Source organism: Zootoca vivipara, chromosome 5 (genome assembly GCF_963506605.1).
Source record: "Zootoca vivipara chromosome 5, rZooViv1.1, whole genome shotgun sequence".
Taxonomy (NCBI): Eukaryota; Metazoa; Chordata; class Lepidosauria; order Squamata; family Lacertidae; genus Zootoca; species Zootoca vivipara.
The window spans coordinates 97298507-97323044 of record NC_083280.1 but is presented as its reverse complement, the minus strand read 5'-3'; the positions used below and the strand labels follow the sequence as shown (position 1 = coordinate 97323044).

Sequence of the window (24538 nt, the reverse complement as noted above, 5' to 3'; positions counted from 1 at the left end):
GGTGAGGTCTGACCAGAGCAGAATACAGTCTGACATGACTTATTTTTCAGAAACCCATGCTGACTTTTAGTGATCACAGTGTTCCTTTCCAGGTGCTCACAGACCGTTTGCTTAATGATCTGCTCTAGAATCTTTCCTGGTATTGATGTCAGGCTGACTGGGCGGTAATTGTTTGGGTCCTCTCTTTCCCCCTTTCTGAAAATAAGGACAACATTTGCCCTCCTCCAGTCTGCTGGGACTTCGCCTGTTCTCCAGGAATTCTCAAATATTACTGCCAGTGGTTCTGAAATCACCTCTGCCAGTTCTTTTAATACTCTTGGATGTAGTTCATCTGGCCCTGGAGACTTGAATACATCTAAACTAGCCAAGTATTCTTATACTACCTCCTTACTTATTCTGGGCTGGATGTTGTGGGCTCCAGCTCCCATTTGCCCATGATTATGGGAGTTGGCTCCCTCTAGTCTAGATGTTTTGAACGACATGTTGGCTACCTCTGCTTCTGCACTTCACATTCTCTCGGTCACAACAAGACAGAGGTTGAATGCTTAAAGAACAAGACGTTCCAGAGAAGCCATCCCACATCCATTGTTCTGCCAAGGGAAACTTGTGCACATTGGCGCCATAAAGATTTTTTTTTTGTACTGCAAAGTACATCCTACATACTAGAAGATTTAGGGAATCTCTGGCCTGTGGACTTAATTATGGCCAAGCCACACCCACCTTCCCCACACCTGATGTCCTATGTGATTCCAGCTTACCTTCCAAGTCTCGGACTGCAGAATCCGGGACCAGCAGCCGTGTGACACCGGAAGTTGCATCAACGTAACTTCCGGTGTCGCTTTGCCCTTCTATGGGCACAAAAAATGGCCGCCGCCGGCTTCAAAAGTAGCTTCTACGCATGACCGGAAGTGCGTCGGCGCAACTTCCGGTGTCGCCACGCCCATCTATGGGCACCAAAAATGGCCGCCGCCGACACCGGAAGTCGCGTCTACGCACTTCCGGTCATGCGTAGATGCGACTTTTGAAGCCGGCAGCGGCCATTTTTTTGTGCACATGGAAGGGCAAATAAGAAAAAATGGCCGCCGGCAGGAGAAAATAACGGAGAAAAACGGGAGACGAAGTGAAACGGGGGGCCACCGGGAAAAGGTAAGTAAAAACGGGGGTTTCCCAGGGAAAACAGGGTACTTGGCAGCTATGGATTCCAGGTGTGGAGCAGGTAAAGACTGCAAGCACAGCCAACAAGCTGGTCAACAGGGCTAGATTTCAAACTGCATGCATGAAACATTGTGTTGTCAGGTGATTGACAGATGGGCCACCTTTCCCACCTGTCAAATTTGGCATCTAGGGGGTGGGGTAGACAAGGATGTGACCCAGGCCACCGGATCTAGATCCCTGCTCCCTGTCCAAAGGTAACCTCAACCATTAAACAAAGGGTCCCCTCTTTCCCTCTCTCAAATTAAGATGGGAGTGACTGAGATCTCACCAGCGCTGCCCTTTGCAGTGCACTCAAGTCCCATGTAAGCAAAGTTTTGTTTAAAAAAATGGGGAGGGAAAGGGGCAAAGTCATCCCATAGCAAAACCCTTGGTGACTGTCGCAATTCTCTAGGCAGGCAGGCAGGCAGGCAGGCAGGCAAGGAAAGTTCCCATCAACATAGACATAGACATTATATTTTAAAAGCAGAGTGATCATCATCTAGAGATGGGGCTTTTGATGCCATTCCCCCCTCCCACCCCCGTTTCCTGGGGAGCCAAGAGGCAGCTGCCATTAGGAAAACAACAACAGAGAGGAATTCAGGATTTCAGCATAGTTGTAAGTGGGAAACAGTGTATCTACACACTGACCTCCCCTCCCCGGAAATAATACATTCATGTAAAATGTATTTTTTTAATAAATAAAAAAGCAACAAGTTTCTAAGCATTAAAAATTGTCTTCTTAATGCAATACATAGTACAGTTATCACACCTGTGCTGCAAATTAGGGAGCAATAGCTAAATAAAAGGTAAAGGTAAAGGGACCCCTGACCATTAGGTCCAGTCGTGACCGATTCTGGGGTTGCGCGCTCATCTCGCATTATTGGCCGAGGGAGCCGGCGTATAGCTTCCAGGTCATGTGGCCAGCATGACAAAGCTGCTTCTGGCAAACCAGAGCAGCACATGGAAACGCCGTTTACCTTCCCGCTGTAGCGGTTCCTATTTATCTACTTGCATTTTGAGATGCTTTCGAACTGCTAGGTTGGCAGGAGCTGGGACCAAGCAACGGGAGCTCACCCCGTCACAGGGATTCGAACCGCCGACCTTCTGATCAGCAAGCCCTAGGCTCAGTGGTTTAACCCACAGCGCCACCTGTGGGTCCCAGGCTTAAAGACAACCCTAATGGCTTAAATATAACCCTGTAGTGTAGCCCACTGCTGGTATTGTAAACTGGAGATGCAGCTGAGGCTGAAAGGGCGATTTTCAACAAAAGCTTCATGGTGAGAACCCCCACCTCTTTTTCGACTAAAAAACACTGGCAACACCAACAACTCTGAGTAGCAGCGGCCTTTCCCAGTCTTGTTACCCAAGAAAACCTGAGCTGTGCCTCGTTTTCCGTTTTAAAGGCACACCATGTTTCCTTCAGTGACACATGCTTTTCTGGGATTTGAACAGAGAACCTCTTGTCGTCAAAGTAAGCCTTGTGTCTCACTGCACTTGAAATACCATGATCACACAAACACAAGAGGTCAAGCAGATCGAAGCCTTCAGCTGATCCATACAGCCTTCAGACATCTTATCACTTGCCAGTTAAGAGGATTTTTCAACTGGTTTTGCCAGACAGCTCCTGGTCCAATTCTAATGCTGGTCCTGCTTTTCAAGTGAGGTGAAATGGAGAGCATTTGGGCTACTTCCAGTTATTTAGTGGTAAGGGGAGAACAATCTGTACATGCTCAGTGGCACCAGGACCTAAGTTTGAATACAACATGAAGTCCCTGTTTAGTGTTATGTGAACAAGACTTTGGTCTCGGCACCTCTTTCCCTTTTCCCCCTCCAGCAAAAGCATTCACTTCCACTTTAAACCAACCACACAGATCATCATTTTGCCTGAACTGGGACAAATGCTTTAATTTAACTATAGCTTGTTCAAAGAAGCCAAGTTGAAAATGGAAGTGGATTCTCCCAATCTTTTTTTCTTGCAGCTGTGCCAGAGGAAGAAAGGGGAGGGGGCAAAACAGTTTGGATGAAATGACAATCTGTGGTTAGTTAAAAATAGAAGCAGACACTTCCAAGCTCCTCATCATTGCTGTGCTGGAGAAGGAGAGGGGAGACAGAGGGAGCCAGCTCTCGTACGCAAAGTGCGATTTCCAGTCCAGGCCACTATTACTACTTCATCTTGGCCTTGGCACTAAAAAGAAGATGTGGGGCTAAGTAAGTCCTGGGGAGTTCTGGCTCAAATGCAAACTTGCTTTCAAAATTTGTCTAATATTTCCTTTTGATTTTGATACTTCTTCAAAAAGTATTCTTAGAAAGGCATTTTTTCAAAAATAAAGAGAGTTATAGGATTGAGGCAATAAAACAGGCCACAGAGTTAAGATTAAAATATAAAAAAGGATTCTGGGGGCAGATTACACTCCACAGGCACACAATCAAATGCACCTTGCTGTTTAAGTGCATGCGATTGCAAATAATTAATATGCAAAGCATGCACAAATTTAAAATAACAACTAGTCCTGCGAAACATTTGTGCTGTGCAGAAAGGCCATTTCCCTCTCCAGTGTTCTTCTCATCTTTGCCAACTTTCTTTTTAAGTTATGGAAACACATTTCTGTTTTCTGTAGATGCAGTACAATTTCACCAGGATACATTTGGGGGGAGAGGGAAAGCTTATTTACTTACTTGTGCATATATCCATCTGCATTCCCTGTTAGGTTCATCTGCATAACAGTCTGAAACTCCGTCTCATTACAGCAGTATTTAAACACGGTGTTGTTATGGTGACAGCAAAAGATGTACGATTTATTGTCAGAAAGACGTGGACAGTGGAATCCAAAATGGGAGCGGCCTTTGTAGTCTGTGTATGGCTCACAGACTCGAAAATGTGTGGACAGAGCTGTAAGGCAAAAAGCAATTTTCTTTCTAACTCAAATTGCAAAAGAAAAACCAATAGATTCTGCAATATAAAAGCTATTGAAAACACCAATTCAGCAGAAGTTGATTTATGCTTGTTACAAAGTCGCAAGTTAGTTAAATGTTAGGGAATGAATAATTTGAAAGCTGAACTTCCGTAGTTAAGATATAATCCAAACAAAGGTTAAACTCTTTGAAATTTGATTTTTCATGTGAGAGATATAGCCATATACTTTATTTTCCCTTTGAAATCCATGGGACAAAGTGGTTAACTCTGGTGGAATCATACCCTTAAATAACTCCAGTCCATTGATTTCTATACGTTTATGTTGGATAGCCCCCATTGTGTATGGCTAATGGTCTTACGTAAAAAGCAAAATGTACGTCAGTGTTCAGAGATCAAAACAATCCTCAATTTACTTGGAGCCCAAGGATTAGTCCCCACAGTTAGAAATTCCTTTTAAAGACCTGTTTATGGAACATTTAGCCTGGTTTCTTTGCACCATGTTTGTGGGGAAGTTGTATGATGTTGTGTCAAACAATGGTCACCCCACACGTCCCAGTGCATTTCTCCACCACTTTCCATTTAACAAAAAGGCCGATTTTTTTAGGATGAAGCAGGTTACTTGTGTAAGATAAAGCTCCACTATTGAAGGTCCTGGGGACCTGTCCTTTTTTCCACCTGGTCACCTCATTTCAGATATACATCAAAGACAGAATGCACATGTTTGGACCTCACAAGACCTAACTATTTATAGATGGAAATTAACTGCTGATTCACAATGTAGTTTTTGACCTTGGGTACAAAAGTCAAATGATCCTGGCAAAAGATGCACACCATGCAATCAGGAGGGTTTCTCTGCAACATATTCAGAAAATGAAAAATTGGAAAGGACCAGACTCTGCACCTCTCCGCATGGTATGGCAAAGCCCAGCCATGGAAACAGGAATGAACTTTTCAGAGTAGCTGATTCTATACATATTTTGCTATTAAACTCCAGCACTTTTTGTACTCATAGTAAGTTCTAAATAGCTTTACATGTGGTAACAATTAAAAATAAAACAAAGAAAGAAAGAAACAGGAAATATGACTACTGCATGCAACAAGAATATATATATATATGAAATATGAACAGGATACTGCTAAAGGTAAAGGTAAAGGGACCCCTGACCATTAGGTCCAGTCGTGACCGACTCTGGGGTTGCGCGCTCATCTCGCATTATTGGCCGAGGGAGCCGGCGTATAGCTTCCAGGTCATGTGGCCAGCATGACAAAGCCGCTTCTGGCAAACCAGAGCAGCACATGGAAACGCCATTTACCTTCCCGCTGTAGCGGTTCCTATTTATCTACTTGCATTTTGACGTGCTTTCGAACTGCTAGGTTGGCAGGAGCTGGGACCAAGCAACGGGAGCTCACCCCGTCACAGGGATTCGAACCGCCGACCTTCTGATCAGCAAGCCCTAGGCTCAGTGGTTTAACCCACAGTGCCACCTGGGATACTGCTAGCAGTGTTTTAAAAACTCACAAAGCAATTCAGCCCCCAACCTGACATGCTGGAGGGGATTTGGATGGAGGCAACCTGCCCTTCTTTCCAGCCATGCTTGGCTACAGCAGCTTCCACCGGCAGGGAAGGTGTATGCCTTCAACAGGGAAGCTCTGACAGTGAGGAGTCCCCCAATGTGCCTACCCAAACTGTGGGTGAAACTGCACACCCCCTTGCAGTAGCCGGCAAAAAACCCCCAAAACAAGGCATCTGAAGGGAGGAAGAGGGATGGGGATCCCTCTGATGCCATCACCTAACAGCAACAGGTCCAATCTGGGTATCCCCACTATCCCAGCCTGGGAGTTGATGCAATGAAAGGGCCTTTCTCCTCTCCCTACTGCCCCAGTTTGTGCCCTATTTGGTGTGAGCACTGGGGTTGTAGATGCTGCACTGGCTATGGCCAGGTGTTAGGACTGCATCCTAAATTAGTAAAAACCTTGGGGCAACATGATGCACAATTTTACTCTGCTACAAAGAGGACACGAGGGGAGGAAAATGCAGATTTGATTGCAAAAGTAAAGACTAATGGCTAACAGGGGCCAAATACAGTCTTTGCTGTGCTCATATAAGATGGCATCATTAGATTCCTATAAAACAGTTTCTAAACTATTAGAAAAATGACAGATGCAGAGTATCACCATTTTCCAGGCCTCATATAAGATTTGTAAAATAAAAAAAAAGAACATCCAATGGCATCTCCCCCCCCCCCCTTTAGCTCAGGCAGATTTCATCTGGCAGTTAGTCTTCTTTTGGAAAGTCAGAAGTAGAACATTTTTGGACAAGTAATTCCAGTCTTTTATATCTCCATCAAAAGAACAATCGTTTTCTACTGCTGTGATTCTACAGATATCTGGATTAATATTAAGTGGATGGGAGAGAACACGGCTACACAATGGTCAGCACTGCTGTTGTAGATGGTGGAGTAGTCACCACCCCAGCTGTGGAGCTGCAGGTCTATGTTGTCCTACTACCGTATTTCACTGAGAATGGCTGTAACTGCTCTGAACAGTCTCAGCAGCCCTGGAAGATAGGGCATTAGAAGTGGGCCAAAGTTTCTGAGCTCCAGAGATGGCTTTGTTTGTTGTGCTACTGGTACAGGAGAGGGTAGGGTTACATGCTTGTGCAGTAGGTGCCTGTTGCCAGTTGGGTCCAAATTAATTAGTTACTTGCTTAATTTGCAGCTCAGATATTCTGAGAAGTTGGATTTTGTAGAATAGTGGGCAAGAAGGATGAAGACACAGCTCTCAAGACAACCAGCTCTTTATTCTAGCTCTGAGTCCAGACTGAACAGTAGCTTAGCCAACTGGCTTATATAGTACTCAGTAACTTGCGACAGTAACAAACTTCCCCTAGCTACCCAATCCGTGAACAGCACTCTCAATCCTTCATTTGCATGTTGTGGACCTGAGTGAGAACTGCAGCCACAGTGGGCAGGGTAAGAACTGCAGCCACGGTGGCCAGAAGGAGTACTGCAGTTAACTTAATACATAACAGATTTAACCATAGCTGCCAAGTTTTCCCTTTTCTCGCGAGGAAGCCTATTCAGCATAAGGGAAAATCCCTTAAAAAAAGGGATAACTTGGCAGCTATGGATTTAACATCAGAAGTCCTCATTATAAAGATGTATTTTTAAACTCTTCCAGAAAGAAATATTAGCAGACCTGGGTTTGACCCCTGTCAATCTCAACCTGCTCCAGATTTCATCAGAACCACTGCTACAACTTCCCATGGAATGATGGGGTTGGAAAAAAATTCCACCTTTCATCTTCATTCTTCCCATGTCCACTCATGGACTGTACTCTGCATATGACACCACAGCCAACAGGATAAGAGGCCATATTTGCTTTAAGTGCCATCAGGTTATATAGAACTATGATGTCAAATGGCAAAGGGAAGAACTTTAGGAAGAAGAGATAGGCATGCGATGAAATTAACTGGCTGACTTACCTAGGTTTCTATGTTGGAAATGCTATAAATAGTTCATTAGTAGAATTGCATAAAGTTTCACAGACCACTTGACTGCTCAGTTTTGGGCTATGTCAAAACAGTAAACATAAAATGCATGCAAAACAAAACAGAACTCCATTTTAGATCGAGGAAGGAAGCTCTGCGGGTATATTCTGTGCCAATACACATCTGGACACAAATTAGATTCCCCAGCACATCTGGTGCTTATCTGGATGAGACTAAACTTAATAACGCTTTTCCATTTGCATTCATGACCAAGTGAAATAAGTCTCACTATATAGCAAGCAGGCTGTATTTAACAAAATCCTACTGATAATAATAAACCACTGAAATTAATGAATGTAAGTAAGTTGTATTCATTAACTTAAGTGGGCCTACTCTGAGTTGAATACCACTGAACACTACCCAATATTTAGCAGATATCCTTATCTCTGCAAAACTCTTGGACTCGTTCTTTAAGGTGTTTCTGCTGCAGAATACTAAATGGAAGCATTCTTCTAGAATTTAAAAAGAAACCCAAGCCAAATAAAATACAAGGCTTACCTGTTGGCAAGAGCAAGGAGAAAACAATCATCAGCGTATTTAAGGATTGTAGACCACAACTTGTCATCGTTTTGTTTTCATCAATCCGTTTGAGAATTACCTGCTTAACAAAATGATATTTCAGAGTTAAGTGGCAGTAGCGATTTGCATGTGTGCATTCGTTTAACTATCAATTTTTCAAAAAAATGCTTTCTTCAAAGTGTAATGCATGATGAGACCCCAAGGCACAATTCTGCGACAACTTTTACACAGGTAGGTAGCCGTGTGCACACTTCTTCAGATACACTTGAAACAGAAGAGTCAGACCCTTATGTATATACAGAGGGTGGGGGTGGGTGGGAATGGGTGATGGGCTGATGGGAGTGGCCTGTTTGTCCAATATAGAGAGCTAACAGGCCAAACCCTACGCCAAAGGATAAATGGACATAAATCTGACATCAGGAACCACAAGACAGAGAAACCAGTAGGAGAACACGTCAATCTCCCAGGACATTCTATACAAGATCTCAAAGCAGCTGTTTTATTACAGAAAAATTTCAGGAACAGACTGGAAAGAGAAGTTGCTGAATTGGAACTCATTACCAAGCTTAAAACCATGGAGCCACCTGGGATGAACAAAGACATTGGATTCTTACCTCATTATGCATGATCAAGCTTTCCTTAGCGCCTCAGCCCTTGCTTTCCCCCCGCAGGACCAATTGCAGTCATCAGCAGTCGTTAACAGCCATCTACAGGTTTACCACTCCCATCAGCCCATCACCCATTCCCACCCACCCCCACCCTCTGTATATACATAAGGGTCTGACTCTTCTGTTTCATGTGTATCTGAAGAAGTGTGCATGCACACGAAAGCTCATACCAAAATAAAAACTTAGTTGGTCTTTAAGGTGCTACTGAAGAATTATTTTTATTTAACTTTTACACATGTAAGGTTTGCACACTTAAATGCTACTGAACATGCTCAGCTGCTATATGTATAAATTTGACAGGGAATCTTTAAGGAGCACATTCAGGAACAGCAAGGTGGAACAGAAGTATATCCTCGGCCTAAAGGAGCATCTCCACCCCCATCGTTCACGCAGGTCCTCCTCTGAGGGTCTTCTGCTGGTTTCCTCACTGCGAAAAGCAAAGTTACAGGAAGCCAGGCAGAGGGCCTTCTCAGTAGTGGCACCCTCCCTGTGGAACACCCTCCCTTCAGATGTCAAGGAAATAAACAACTTCTCTGACTTTTAGAAGACTCCTGAAGGCAGCCCTGTTTAAGGAAGTTTTTAAGGTTTGATGTTTTAGTATGTTTTGATATATGCTGTAAGCCACCCAGAGTGGCTGGGGGAGCCCAGCCAGATTGGCGAAGTATAAATATAATCAATATTTATCATCATCACCATCATGCTGTTGGCAATGATCCCAGTTAGAGGAGGCTATGGTCTGACCTAATATATTCTATCTGCACTGTGGTCTACAGTAGTGGGTTCAGATAATTCCCAATTGTTGGTGCAGACCACTTCATGGTCCCAGTTATCTCATAGTGTTGGGAACGAATCTAGGCATTTCAGGCTACAATTGAACAGGTAAAAATGTGTTTCCTTTGATTCCTGGCCAATCAGTGGTGCTGGCTGCCAAGAAGAAGGCACACATCAGCTGGGCGATGCAGCAAAGACATCATCTTGATTTGCATACTATGCAAATAAGGCTGCCCGGTCTTGGGCAACTGGGCTATGTTAACACTATATAGGAAGCTTCCTTATGCAGGTTCAGACCATTGAGTCCTGCTAATTCAGTGTTGTTTACCCTGACTGGCAGCAGCTCTTCAGGGTTTCAGACAGGAGTTTTCCAAGCTGTACCTGAAGATTCTGGGGACTCAACTTTCTGGGAACTTTCTGCCTATAGAGCAGATGCTTTACAACTGAGCTACAACCTTCTCCCCATTTCTCTGCTCCATTTGAGCTTCTTCTTTTTCCATTCCATTCTTTTATCTTAGTACTTCCCAGCCTTATCTTTCCCGGCTTTTCTTTTCCAGATTTTTAATTTTCACAGAACTTCCCTCTCTGTCCCTTTCTCTTTCTTCACACCAGAGCAAGTCCAAGCAGTTTGCTCCTCGCAGGCTCTAAAACAGGCATCCCCAAACTTCGGCTCTCCAGATGTTTTGGACTACAATTCCCATCTTCCCCAACCACTGGTCCTGTTAACTGGGGATCATGGGAGTTGTAGGCCAGAACATCTGGAGGGCCGCAGTTTGGGGATGCCTGCTCTAAAAGATGTTGGACTGGCTCCTTCAGATTCAAACTATTTCCATTCCTCACCGTGACATATAATGAAATTAAATGTATAAACCAAAATATAAAATTTGACATCTAGTACTCTGAAAATGAAGGGGGAGGGGGAAGCTTACTTTGTTCTCTTGTTCCTCCCTTAATAACAAAAATTGAACCCCAAACATCCTTTCTATCTCCCTGAACCCAGCACACATTGAAACTTCGGATTATCTCCAAATTTTGCATATCACCATCCAAAAATGCATTATATGATGGGAAATTATTTGCAAAAAAAATAAATAAAAATGAATTGAATTGTAGAATTGAATTGAATTGTAGAGTTGAAAGGGGGGAAAGAAAAAAAGAATTACAACCTTAGTGGAACTTTTGTTTTTGCTCCTGCTGTACAGCAGCCTATGCATTAACAATATTATAAAAAAATTCCTTCAGTAGCACCTTAAAGACCAACTAAGTTTTTATTTTGGTATGAGCTTTCGTGTGCATGCACACTTCGTCAGATACACTGAAACAGAATCAACCAGACCCTTATTTATATTCAGAGGGTGGGGGGTGGGAATGGGTGATGGGCTGATAGGAGAGGTGAACCTGTTGATGGCTGTTAACGACTGCCCCAACAACATCCAACATACCATCTCAGGACTATTTAATTGCTCATCGTCTAACATTGTGTATGCCATCAAATGCCAACAGTGCCCTTCAGCTCTCTATATTGGACAAACAGGCCAAACCCTACGCCAAAGGATAAATGGACATAAATCTGACATCAGGAACCAGAAGACAGAGAAACCAGTAGGAGAACACTTCAATCTCCCAGGACATTCTATACAAGATCTCAAAGCAGCTGTTTTATTACAGAAAAAATTCAGAAACAGACAAGAAAGAGAAACTGCTGAATTGGGACTCATTACCAAGCTTAAAACCACGGAGCCACCTGGGATGAACAGAGATATCGGGTTCTTATCTCATTATGCATGATCTAGCTTTCTTTTGTGCCTTGCTTCCCGCCCCCCCCCAGACCAATTGCAGTAAGCAGCAGTCGTTAACGCCGAACCCGCGCTCCGTCGGGCTGGGCTCCGCCTCCGCCCACCAGCCCTGCTTCTAGGGAGGGGCACAGCTCGGCGGAGCGCGAGTTCGCCATTCCCGCCGCGCCGCGCCGCACCCTCCCTCCAGCTCCCCGTCGCGCCATCAGGCAAGGCCAAGCACGGCGGGGAACCAGGGAGCGCAGCGGGCGGGAACGCCAAACTCGCGCTCCGCTGGGCTGGGCTGGGCTCTGTCTCCGCCCACCAGCCCTGCTTCTAGGGAGGGGCACAGCCCAGCGGAGCGCGAGTTCGCCGTTCCCGCCCGTCGCGCCGCGCTCTCCCTCCAGCTCCCCGTCACGCCCTCGGGCAAAGCCATGCACGGCGGGGAACCAGGGAGCGCGGCAGGGGGGCCTTCCTGCCCTGGCGAACTCCTGCCTTGCTGCCCCCTTTCCTGGCGCAGCGGCGGCTGCACTATTGCCGGCGCCTCCCCAGCTTTCCTCTCTGTGACAAAGGTGCCCGCCTTTGGCCAGGGTCTTTTCGATTGGCTCCGTCATCTGCCCGCATGCAAAACCGTGCAGGGGTCGGCAGTTGCTGAGAACAGGGTCGCAAGGAGAGAGGGGCGTCTGCGCGGTTTCAGATCTCTCTTTCTCTCTCTCTCTCAATCTCTCTCTCAATCTCCCAGCTGGAGGGAGGTCGCGCCACGGTGCGCTCTGTCGGGCTGTGCTCCGCCTCTGCCCATCAGCCCGGCGCCTCTGACTGCACTTTCCCCGCCCACTTTGTGGCCCCTCCCCTTCCGTGCCTTGGCCCCTCCCCTTGCCCCCCCCCAGTTTTGATCCTGGGTACGCCCATGGGTGCTCGTGTGACGGATAGGTTCTGGTTCAGGTGATAGGGATGAGGGAACGCTCTTGCTATCCTTATGTGAAGGGTATTCTGTTAAAGGAATCCAGGGACTCAAATGGTTTGGTCAGCCCCTGAGAGGGGGTTGTGCCCGTGCCTGAGTCTAGGGGGACATATCTGGGTGGTGAACATAGCCTGTTCCTGGCTTTCCGCCTATCCAGGTGTTCACCCTTGGCTGACCTATGCTGGTGCCCTGGGTCAGCGCTACCTGCAAGGGTGCAGGGAGCTAGGCAAACCAGAGCCTATACTTTCTGTAATCAATAAAGTTGTGGCCTAAATTCTGCCAAAAACCAAACCAAAATTGGAGTCAAGTGTGAATTTATTTAGGGGGGAGGTCTTTTGAGTCTGAACACGCAAATAGCTCAGCCTATTTCTGAACTCATTCAAGGGCGTGGGGCTGAACACTTCTAATTGCTCCAGCTCTCTCCGGTGCTTCCAATAACCCCAAGTCATTCTCTTGCCTATTAAAATGATTTACACCAATCCAACAATCTTTATGAGTAAAATATGAATCTTTGAAGCTATGACTCTAGGCACCTAGCAGGAATGCCTGTTATTGCCATTATTACTGGAGATTTCATTACAGCCATTAAGAATATATATATATATATATATATATATATATATATATATATATATGGGTTGAGGGTAGGATGTAAATCACTTTAAAAATCTCTTTATATGCAGATTGTGTAACTTATAATATTACCAGAGGGATCATTTGCAAAGGTCGTGAAACTCTTAGATGAATTTGGCCCGATCTCTGGGTACAAAATTCATTTCCAAACATCAGAATGGTTGGGGTATTATATGCAGAAGAATCTCAAGTATGACATTGCCAAAGACATCTAATTCCATGGAAGAAAATCTCAACTAGATACCTTGGGATTTGGGTAAATCAGGAGTTTAATGACTCTAACCTGATGCAAGGAGACAAAGGGTAAAAGAGGATCTGTCCAGTCTGGAAAATTCAACACTTTCTCAGAAAGGAAGAAACTCAGTTATGAAAATAAACATAGCACAATGTATTTTGTTTCCATTGTTAAAAGTCTCCTTACACTGAATGATTAATCGCTTAATCCAGAATTATATCTAACATACTTCATCATCAATTAAAAATAGGTGGTTGGCATTCCTGAATATAAAACAATAAAACAACACGGCCATGCTTGGGCACCTAAAATATGGGTTAAAAACTCTTTTTACTAGATACAGAGCAAAATGAACTATCGGCAAATCCCCCCCCCCCCGCTACTGGCAAAAGCCTGGGTTTATCAGCACTTACTACAATGCTGAATGTGATAAGAAAGTCTTATTGGGTGGCATGAAGCTTTAAGCACCGGGGGCGGAGAGCAGGTGCACTGCCCCCAGGGACGTGGCACGCGTTCTGGGGGTGGGACACGCGTTTTGGGGGTGGGGTGGGCAGCCGTGATGGGTCCCCTGAGATCGCACTGCCCAGGCCGCCCTGCCCCCACCGCCCCTATATTCCTTCGCTCCTGGCTTTAAGGAGAGTCATGGAATGCTCAAATCAGGATCATAATAAAGGAAGAATTGGTAATGATCTTTCATCAGGTGAAATGGGATCCTGGGTCAAGAGCAGCTGCTTTCTTTTCAATATTTCCATATGGGCATATTGCAAATAGATTACTAAGGCTTCATGTTTCATTAAGGAATCACACAAGTTTTGAAATACTAATTTCAGCTGCCAACTGCATAGCGCATAACGACCGATTTATAAAATAATTGCAAATTTAGGACCATCTGGAAACTATTAAGTAAAACAGGAATTTGACATGTATCGCTGGATAAATACACATGGTTTGGGGATCTCAAAGAAACTTTTCTACAATATTAGATAGGTGGTATTTGATACCAGCCAGATTAAACAAGATCTGCCCAAGGCTTAGTGGTCAGTGCTGGAGATTCAAGGCACCTGGAACAAATACATTTCATATTGTATGGGCTTGTCTATAGATTAAGACATTTTGAGAAACTGCACTGAAATAAAGTATTCTGGGTCAAGATCTCCCCAGAGATCCTGTTGCAACGTAGATTTGCCATCTTAAGGGTACAGTATTAAATGATGATTTTGAACTGATAGTTCGTGTACAGGCTGAAGCTAAAATGGCAATATACCAAAATTGAGAAAAAGCTCTTTCACTTTCTACTGATTTATAGTTGATCAGAAGTTGGGATACGGCTTCTTTGATGAAATTGGTAACTATTGCCAGGGTAAGAGGAGGTAGGCAGCAAAATAATATGTTTCTGAAAAATGAATCCTGTTTGTTCTTTATTGGAACAACAAAGTACAAGATTTGATCAATATAAATCCATATTATTTTTTGTGGGAAAGGGTATGAAAGTATATAGCACCACACGGCTTTGCTTGCAGTTTCAGTGTTACACAACTTTGTTTAGTTTCAGTATTATAGAACTTGGCTTGTAGCCTTTAAGCCACATAGAATGTGATGGCTATTAGAACAAATAGGAACATCAATCAGTCATCTGGTACAACTCTAGTTACGTAAGTTCGGCCTCTTTGTTAGCTACGTCTATGAACAAGCAGCCATGATTAAAAGACAGCGTGAATACCCCAGGGAACTGAATGAACAATAGGGAAACTTTTAGTCCAGTTCCTAAAGAACAAAATGGAATGCCACTTATTCATGTTATGGTGAGAAAATGACTAGCGTGTGGGTCTGTGCTCACCCCCTTTTCCTTCCATCATTCATTATAGGCGTATTAGGATCTATGTATATACAATCTATACTTGGCTTTCTGACTAAACACCTGTATTGATGGGGGAGGGGGCATGTGCGTTGCCCAGTTAGCTCTGTCTGCATCCCTAGTGTGTTCCTTTGCAGATATTCCAACGTGCTTTGGCATGTATTGAACTCTGTGTTTACTTAAGAACTAGAAACTGCCTGGCCAGGAATTTCTTGTCGTTAAAATCTGATTTGCCCATCTTCTCTGGACTGATCTTTTTGGCTGGAAAACACAGCAGGAAGGAAAGGGGTTAAAAGAAACCCCCATCAATGCACTGGTGGAGGAATTTTGAAGTGTCAGGCATAGCTCTAGTGGCTTTAGCCCAAACGTAGCAGAGTTTTCCTGCACAGTGCAGAAGCTAGTTGAGGTGGAAATGACTAGTCGGCTAGACGCAGAATAACTATTTACAGGATTTATAAAAAGAAAACAAAAGCAGCAGAGTTTCTGCATACAAAGCAAAGCAAAATAAATCCTCTCTCTCTCTCTCTCTCCAACCATACGCAGCACTCCTACTCCTAACACCCAACAAGAAACAACTGTGCTAGCATTCCTAGATAACAGAGTTCAGTGCTGGTCATTAACCAATCAGAGAGTAGTTTCCAGGCCAGGCAGACCTTGGCTTTCTGCCAAGAGTAAATTGACACTGCCTTGAGTTAATTGTATGAAGCAAGAATCTGTAAGTTTCCCATGAGAACCAATTAACAGAAACTGAACACACCACCCCCTGCACCATCGGGGAGGAGGCTCCCATCGTGGCCGTCCCCCCTGACACGTGCTGCGTACTCCCTCACTGCGCCGGGCGCCACGCCCCCAGGACACACCCCACACCCCCATGGGTGGCATGCCATGCCCCCGGGGTGCACGCCATGCCACCTCAGGTAACGTGCCACACTCCTGGGATGCCCCCCCCCTGGGCAGCGTGCTATGCCCCCAGGACGCGTACCAACCACACCCCTGCCTGCTCTCCGCCCCCGGTGCCAGAGCATGTAACTTCACCATTGCATTAATGTATCCTTCCTAGAGGCATCCGGAGGAAAGAACCACAAAAGTCCATGTAAGGATAGTCTGAGCATAAAAGGTGTGTGTGTGTGTGTGCTCATGTGCACACATATACAGCAAATTATGCACCGAGGTGTACACTTCATGCATCTGGCTAAATGGGGTTTGGGGTACAAAAGCTTCTCTGCATTAACATTTGTTAAGTGTTTAAGATACCACCATCTTTTTTTCTTTTTATCTAAACCTGATTGTCAAAATTCATTGTATATTCCAAGTAGTGGATAGTTTTTCAGACATCTGTCAAATTTCAGACATTCATTTAAAAAAAGTCATTCATCAGAAAATGATAGGGCGGAAAGTCACCCAAATTTGAAGTTTACCAAGCATCTTAAAAAATTTAGGAGGGCACAAGGAACTGCCAGAAGATTCTGATATTTGTTAGTAAATCTGAAGCCTGAGTGCTCTTGGTAAATGATTGAATTTTGTCATCATTTATATTGGCTCGTTTGTAAATGTTATTTTTAAAAAGTCTTATGATACCATTTCTCAAATTTACTGTTACTTTTCAAAACAATTTTAGTTTTCTTTGAAAACATCAGACATGTTACAATCTCATGTTCTAGGATACAGGGATTTGTCTTTCTTGTAAAATCAACAGCATATATAAAAATCATGTGCAGCATTGTTGAAGAAAACATTTATAATTATCTACAAACAACACAATTTTGGAATATGACCCAAACATATTCATATAATCATGATCATATACCATGTTCATATAAAGTTACTCTTCAGATAATAAACTTGTCTAAATTGGCCAGCAACCATTTAATTTTAAAATCATCTCACTGGACTTCTAGAAAACTCTGAAATGAACAAAGAAATCTATCCCTTGGTGAATTGTATTAATTACAGAATATAGTGCACATTAGGCCAAACTGAAGACAATCTGTATATACAGACAATCATTTGTTGACCTATTTAAATTTTTAACCAGTCAGACCTATTAAAAAAAATCTGGTCAAATAATAGTAATGATAATAATAATAATAATAATAATAATAATAATAATAATAATAATATTTCAATGCCACCCATTTGACTGGGTTGGACTCTAGGTGGCTTCCAACCTAATAAAGGCACAACAAAAAAACAAACATTAAAAACTTCCTGATGAGCGTAGTTTGAAATCGAAGCTGAGTAAATGTGTGTCTAGCTCTAGCAGGAAAAGAAGTTAATTCCTACAGATATGCAGCCCTTTTACAGATGATTTAATTTTAACATACCAAACTGAGGACTCAGAATTCTTCATATATTCAAAGTCCATCTTGGCATCTTCAGTAAAAATTACATCGCAGATTTTTGGGTCAAAAATGTCCTGCGATGAAATAAAAGGAAAACAATGAATAACTCAACAGCAAATGGTTAATGGCCATCTCACCCCTTGCTTTTTTCTAATTGCAGTCGTTAACAGGTTTACCACACCTATCAGCCAATCACCCATTCCCACCACCCTTCTGAGTAATACCCCTCCCCACCCTCTCACTATATATAAAGGTCTGGTGACTTCTGTTTCAGTGTATCTGAAGAAGTGTGCATGCACATGAAAGCTCATACCAATAACAAACTTAGTTTGTCTCTTAGGTGCTACTGGACAATTTTTTGGTTAGCTGTTGGTCTCTGATTTTAATTTTTGTAACTATTTTGTAGATAGATAGATAGATGATAGATAGATAGATAGATAACCACTTTGATATTTCTTATGATATGGTGGTATATAGAAATTTTTATATAAACAAACATCTGCAGGTCTTAAAAACACAGTTCTGCTAAATATTGCTCTGACATCACAAAGCTGTTCTGCTAGGCAGTTCCAAGTACAAAGGAGGGGCAAGGGGAATAGCTAAGGCACTGGAAGTGAGAGCTGGACCATAAAGAAGGCTGATCGCCAGAGGATTGATGCTTTTGAATTATGGTGCTGGAGGAGACTCTTGAGAGTCCCATGGACTGCAAGAAGATCAAACCTATCCATTCTTAAGGAAATCAGCCCTGAGTGCTCACTGGAAGGACAGATCCTGAAGCTGAGGCTCCAATACTTTGGCCACCTCATGAGAAGAGAAGAATCCTTGGAAAAGACCCTGATGTTGGGAAAGATTGAGGGCACAAGGAGAAGGGGATGACAGAGGACGAGATGGTTGGACAGTGTTCTCGAAGCTACGAACATGAGTTTGACCAAACTGTGGGAGGCAGTGCAAGACAGGAGTGCCTGGCGTGCTATGGTCCATGGGGTCACGAAGAGTCGGACACGACTAAACGACAACAAAAACAACATTCCATGGTCAAAGCAACAAGAGAGTTTATTGGCTTTGGCAGCAAAGTTTACTGCAAAGAAAACAAGTGATATGGGTGAAGATTCTCACAGAATGATCATAAGGTCTATATATTCATAGCCCGTGATACCATTCATTAATGAAATGCTTACTAGTACAGTACGGTATATATAAGTGTTTCAGGCATTGCCACCACAGACAAGCCAGGTGTACTGGGAGGTGTTTTCTTTTTTAATGTACCGGTACTTGCGGGTAGGAAATAGAATGTAAGTGATGCTCAAACAAATAGAATATTATTTGCAAATTCATGTATATCAAGTGTTCTGAATTGTTTGAACTGCTTAAAGTGCCTGACAGGGGTCTGCTTGGAAGCCTCAGTTGCTAATGGTGACTGTGTTAAGGCCAATTCATGCCACATTTTTCTAAAACAAAATTGCTCCGAGTGGCTCACAATCTGCCGGGTGGGTGATATTATAAAAAACAACAGGAACAAAAACAGATAAAAAGATGAAGTTACCCCTGACCATTAGGTCCAGTCGCAGATGACTCTGGGGTTGCGTGCTCATCTCGCTCTGTAGGCTGAGGTAGCCGGCGTTTGTCCGCAGTTTTTTCCAGGTCATGTGGCCAGCATGACTAAGCCGCTTCTGGCAAACCAGAGCAGCGCACGGAAACACCGTTTACCTTCCTGCCAGAGTGGTACCTATTTATCTACTTGCACTTTTTGGTATGCTTTTGAACTGCTATGTTGGCAGGAGCAAGGACCGAGTAACGGGAGCTCACCCCGTTGTGGGGATTCGAACCACCAACCTTCTGATCAGTGGTTTAGACCACAGCGCCACCCTCGTCCCTACAAAAACTGATACTGGTTTCTAGAAGAAGATGAAGGAGCAGTTGCATTCAAAGTTAGTAAGTAGAAGGTCTTAAGCAGCGGGCAGAATGCAGACTGACAGGTGGCCCAGTGTATTCTCCATTGACTCATGAAGCGAAATATGTCAGTGTAGAAGGGTTCCTTTTCAAACTAGGCAGTACTTCTACAGAAGAATAACTGAGGGATAGATACCGTCTAGTTTGAAAATAATCCTCTCCACACACCCTGACATATTCACTTTATGAGCTGATGGAGAATACACAGCAAAAACATGAGAGGTGTGGGATCAAATGGAAAAAACCACCAGCACAACTAAAACCAGATACTATAGTATTAAATTACATGGAGTAGCATGGAATGGAGCCACAAGGAAAAGAGAAAACCACACCATTCCTGTAATGTTAGAATTGAGCCTGCTAAATGACTTTGATAAATGACTTTGCTCAGACATAAATCTAAATTGCTGAAGGAATGAGCCTGGGTGAGTCTTGAGCTTGGCACCCCCCACTCCCAGTCTGCCGCTGCCACAGGCGTGAAGAGGAGACTGGACCTTTTTCACTTCCTTTTTCAACTAACTGTGGTTACTGGTTTTGTCTGAACTGAAAACTCTTGTTAGTGTTTCTATTTCACAACCTGAAGTTGGCTCATTTCCTGAAACCAAATGTGGCCCCTTCAACCCTGAGAATTCTCCCTTCGCCACATCCCTTCCATGTTCTTGTAGGCCAGGGCCTGGATGTACCCTCCAAGTGTGATAAGGCCTCTGAATTGACTATGTGGTGGAGAGAGAGAGAGAGAGATGTGGGTGTAGAAACATCTGACTTTTATGCAGCTGGAATGTAGCCTCTCTCTGATTGGCTACCCAGACAGACAGACAGACAGACAGACAGGGGTGGGCGGAGCCAGCACTTTGGGAGGAAGAATAAAAGGAGCTGCTTTTGAGAGAGGATTCAGCAGTGGCGGAGGAAGCCACTGTGTCACCCGGGGCGGCAAATTGCCGTGCCCCGGGGGGGGGGGCGTTGCTACGTAATGGCACATGCATCACTACGTAACGAAGCTGCGCATGCATACAACGTAGAGGGGGATTGCCCCCCCCCGCAACTTCAAAAAGGAGCGTCCAGTCTCCTGGTAGAAAGCCTCAATCGGTGCGGTGAGCGGGTGCCACCCTGGAGCTGATGGGGGGGTGACAGTCGGCACCCCCGACTCCCAAGCATCCAGCCTCCGGGTAGAGAGCCTGCTTGGTGCAGCATGCCGCGCCGCGCCGCGCCACGCCGCGCCACGCCGCGCCACGCCACGCCACGCCGGCTTTTTACCGGAAGGCTGGAGGGGCTCGGCTCGGGAGTTGCACAGTGGGGTGCCAAATGTCACCCCCCCAGAGTGGAGCCTGGGGCAGACAGCCCCTATCGCCCCCCCCTGTTATGCCACTGGGATTCAGAGAGGGTTTAAGAGAGAGCAGGAGGGAGAGAAAGAGAATTGGTCCTTGTCTCTGTGTGTAACATCCACCCTGGGAAAAATATCTACAGCTAGAGAAAGGAGTCTCTGAGCTTAGACAGGAAGACGGTGCAGAGTGTCTTAGGAGAGCATTCAGACAGGAGTTAACCGGAGGGCTGAGTTTGAGGCAGGAGGAGGAGAAGCTGTGAGGATAAAAAGTCTCCTTGGGTCTCCTTCCAGTCAGGAGGGGAGAGATCTTCCAGAAAGAGAAGACTCCCAAACCAGGCAAAAGGGGTGCATGGGGATCCCCTGGGTCTCTTATACTGCCAGAGGTATCTCAGGAGTATGACTGATCAAAGGCTGGGAAACGGACAGAAAGTACCACCTCCTTGTTTAAGAACCAAAGTATTCAGCTGTAACACCTTCACAACAACTAAGTTTAGGAACTGAAGTGAAATAAGTGGAAATAAACTGAGCATTTACCATCTAGTCTAGAAACCTGTAACATCTAACTGAGGAGTAATAACTGAATTAAAGCAGCTGACATTTAAAAGAAGCTGTACATTTATTACCTTTTTTAGAAGCCTGTATCATCCACCAGATTAAGTATAATTATTAATAAGTTAACGGTTTCCTGAAAGAACATTATCTCCTTACACTTCGTTTTGTAAAATAAAACTTTCTTTATTGGTTCAACTCCTGCCTGAGTCTTCAAGGATATAACTTTACCCTCACACAAAAATACAATAACACATGGTGGCTATATTTAGAGTATGTAAGGTGGGATCTGCCGCAATTGGTAGCCAGAGCAGTGGGATCTGCTACAAACGCCAATAAAATCTACTTTGGAGAATATTACAGCTCATCCAGTCAATAGGCAATAAGACATACATAGATATGAACAACAACCTTGATTATAAACCAAGTATGAGTTATGCTCATCACGGCATAGCTTGAACTGAAATGTTTCATCTATGAAAACAGACACAGCTGTATTCTCTGCCACATTTTCCAAATCATTTGTGGCTGAGTTTGTTATAGCCCTTGGCCTTTTGTTATGTCATCGTTTTTCAATACTGCCACCACTGGATTAGAATTAATGGCATGATATTAATACTGGCCCACGTAAACAGATAAGTTGCCACAGTACCAGGAGCAATGCAAGGCACCTGTCCATTCCCAAAATTGTGGCGTCAATTATATACTAGGTTGCGTTTAAATATTAACCCCCAAATTTGGTATCCCCTCCAAACCGATGCCAAAGTTTTGTGCTAGGTAATACATTAAAATCACAAAAGGTCTCATATATCTTAATGATTATAGAAATGAATATTATTAAATAGCAAAATTATAAAATGCTTCTAGATGTGAAAAGGATAACTACATCTAGAAAACTGTGCATGGCTTGTTGTTGTTTAGTCGTTCTCATGAGGTGGCCAAAGTATTGGAGCCTCAGCTTCAGGACCTGTCCTTCCAGTGAGCACTCAGGGCTGATATCCTTCAGAATGGATAGGTTTGATCTTCTTGCAGTCCATGGGACTCTCAAGAGTCTCCTCCAGCACCATAATTCAAAAGCATCAATTCTTCGGCGATCAGCCTTCTTTATGGTCCAGCTCTCACTTCCATACATCACTACTGGGAAAACCATAGCTTTAACTATACGGACTATAGTTAACTATGCAAGGCTTACATCTAGGCATTAACATAAAATGTGTTGGAAAGCCAAACTGTCACCCAAGCCACCCAATGTCCAAGGTGCCAGCTTGGATTCAGATGAAGTGGTTGGACCAATTACAGGTAGGTAGCCGTGTTGGTCTGCCGTAGTCGAAACAAACAAACAAAATCCTTCCAGTGGCACCTTAGAGACCAACTAAGTTTGTCATTGGTATGAGCTTTCGTGTGCATGCACACTTCTTCAGATACATGTACACGAAAGCTCATACCAATGACAAACTTAGTTGGTCTCTAATGTGCTAGTGGAAGGAATTGGTTTTTTTTTTTACCAAGTTAGCAAAAATCTAGCATACTCTTAAAGTCAAATCCCAAGATGCTACCTTGCCTCCCAAAATCCCTCCACTGCTCCCCTAAACCACCAATCTCTGCCCCTCCCCACCCAGTTTCAGCACTTAGCTTTAAATTATGAATATTTGAGAATCCTAAGCTGCCTTCTCCCCAAATGGCACTGCTCACCTTCCAAATATCTTACATGTAGGGAAATTTCTGCTTTCCAATATCACCAGATAGCTAGAGGGCGTTTCCAACCCTTTCCAGGAAAATGCCGGCAAACTGTGTACTCCATTCTAATGCAACCCACTTTGCTCCATATTCCTAAACACTGCTCAAAATTGAAAAGGAACAGTCTTTGCTGTTGTAAGAAGTAGCAGCTACTGGCGAATCAGCCCTGCCTAAGGGTTTGCTGTTCCTAGCCTTGAAGATGGTTCAATAATCCATGCAGGCCAAGGAGCACTCCAGTTGGACACCCCAACCGGCCAGATAACCAGCCCCTCCTTGCTAGGCTTTGTGTGTGACAACCCCGACTTACATGCATAGCAGGCAAAGTTTTCAATTAATAAGCTCGTAGCTTGACTTCAATTTCCCACCTCCGATTCCAGAACAAAAAACTAATTATTGCATGCCACCAGGGGAGCAGACACTACGAATTAAAACCTGCATCCTTTTGTCAAGCAAGACAAGGCAGAAGTTCCATGTAATGACAGATTAGAACTTTCCAACAGAACCTAAAACTATACAAAGGGAAAAGTTTTAGGCTCTCTCAAAGCTGACAGGCAAAGGGTGAAAATGCAGGGAGGGAATAAAGAGAACGAGCTGGTACAACTCCCTCACAGCCGAGTGCCATTTTTTGGACTTTAGACTCTTTTGCCTGCCCAAGCAGCTATGTTGCCCAGTTCCTGTCCAGTTCCCAATGAATTATTAATTCACTGGAATTAATTCATCATTCAATGAATGAATGATGTCACTAATAACATAAATGAAGTGTTTATAAACAGCTTGGGTCAAACATATCATCCTGCCTGCACCTTCAGATGTGCTCCACAGGCTCTTCTGATGCACCCACCCTCTTGGTCAGTTAAGGTGGGTAGTCATGAGTGGAAGGACCCATGGCTATGGAACTTCCATGCTCTCTCTGGTTCTGGAAAAGAATTGGAATCTAGAGTGAGAGGCTGATAGAAGAAAGGAAGGCTCCTAGGTGAGAGCTGGAAGGGACCACCACTTTCTGTGTGAGACAAAGGTTAAGAACTACCCTTTGAGAGAGACTGTGTTCTCTTTTCCCTTTCCCTTCTCTCTCTCTCTTTTGGCTTTTATTCAGATTAGTCTCTTTTATCTTATTGTATTATGAAAAAGCTTTAACAAAATCTTATTTTAAAAAAGAAAGAAAAAATGTAATGTTAAGTTTTTATAACGTTTCAAATTTGGTGCCATTTTGTCTTCCCGTTTTGAATCTAAGCCATTTTGGATGGGGGGAGCCAAAATATTTTAAATAAAATAAATGCAAATAAATAAAGATGAGTCTCACCTGAACAAGGTGTATCAGCTTGAAAGAGGGAAAACAATAGGATTTTGAATGTTTTTTTGTAAACTACTAAAGCTCTGACTTTGAAGGAAAATAAATTGACAGAGCTATCATAAGTTAGGAGAGATCTTCCGTTATGAGTGAGGTCCAGCTCCAAGACTCCCAGGATAGCCACAAATGGTTTTTATATGACTATTGCTGTTGCCTTTATGAAAAGTGGCAGAATGTCTGCATCAACTTCTCTGTCTTCAAACCTTATTACAAGGGACC

At 43.9% G+C, this 24538-nt stretch overlaps 1 protein-coding gene across 4 annotated transcripts in view; it reads right to left on the bottom strand.

The window, feature by feature from the left end:
• SHISAL1 (shisa like 1) overlaps positions 1-24538 on the bottom strand; it is a 99094-nt gene that overhangs the window by 45839 nt on the left and 28717 nt on the right. For 2 of the 4 annotated variants that reach the window (XM_035137626.2, XM_035137631.2), the window contains exons 3-4: positions 8157-8259; positions 3871-4084 (exon numbers count right to left, since the gene is read on the bottom strand). In XM_035137626.2, coding sequence (XP_034993517.2) covers positions 3871-4084; positions 8157-8259 — 317 coding nt within the window. Of the gene's footprint in view, positions 1-3870; positions 4085-8156; positions 8260-17396; positions 17489-24538 lie in introns of all 4 variants that reach the window. The other 2 variants (XM_035137632.2, XM_035137630.2) reach the window with 2 other exon arrangements.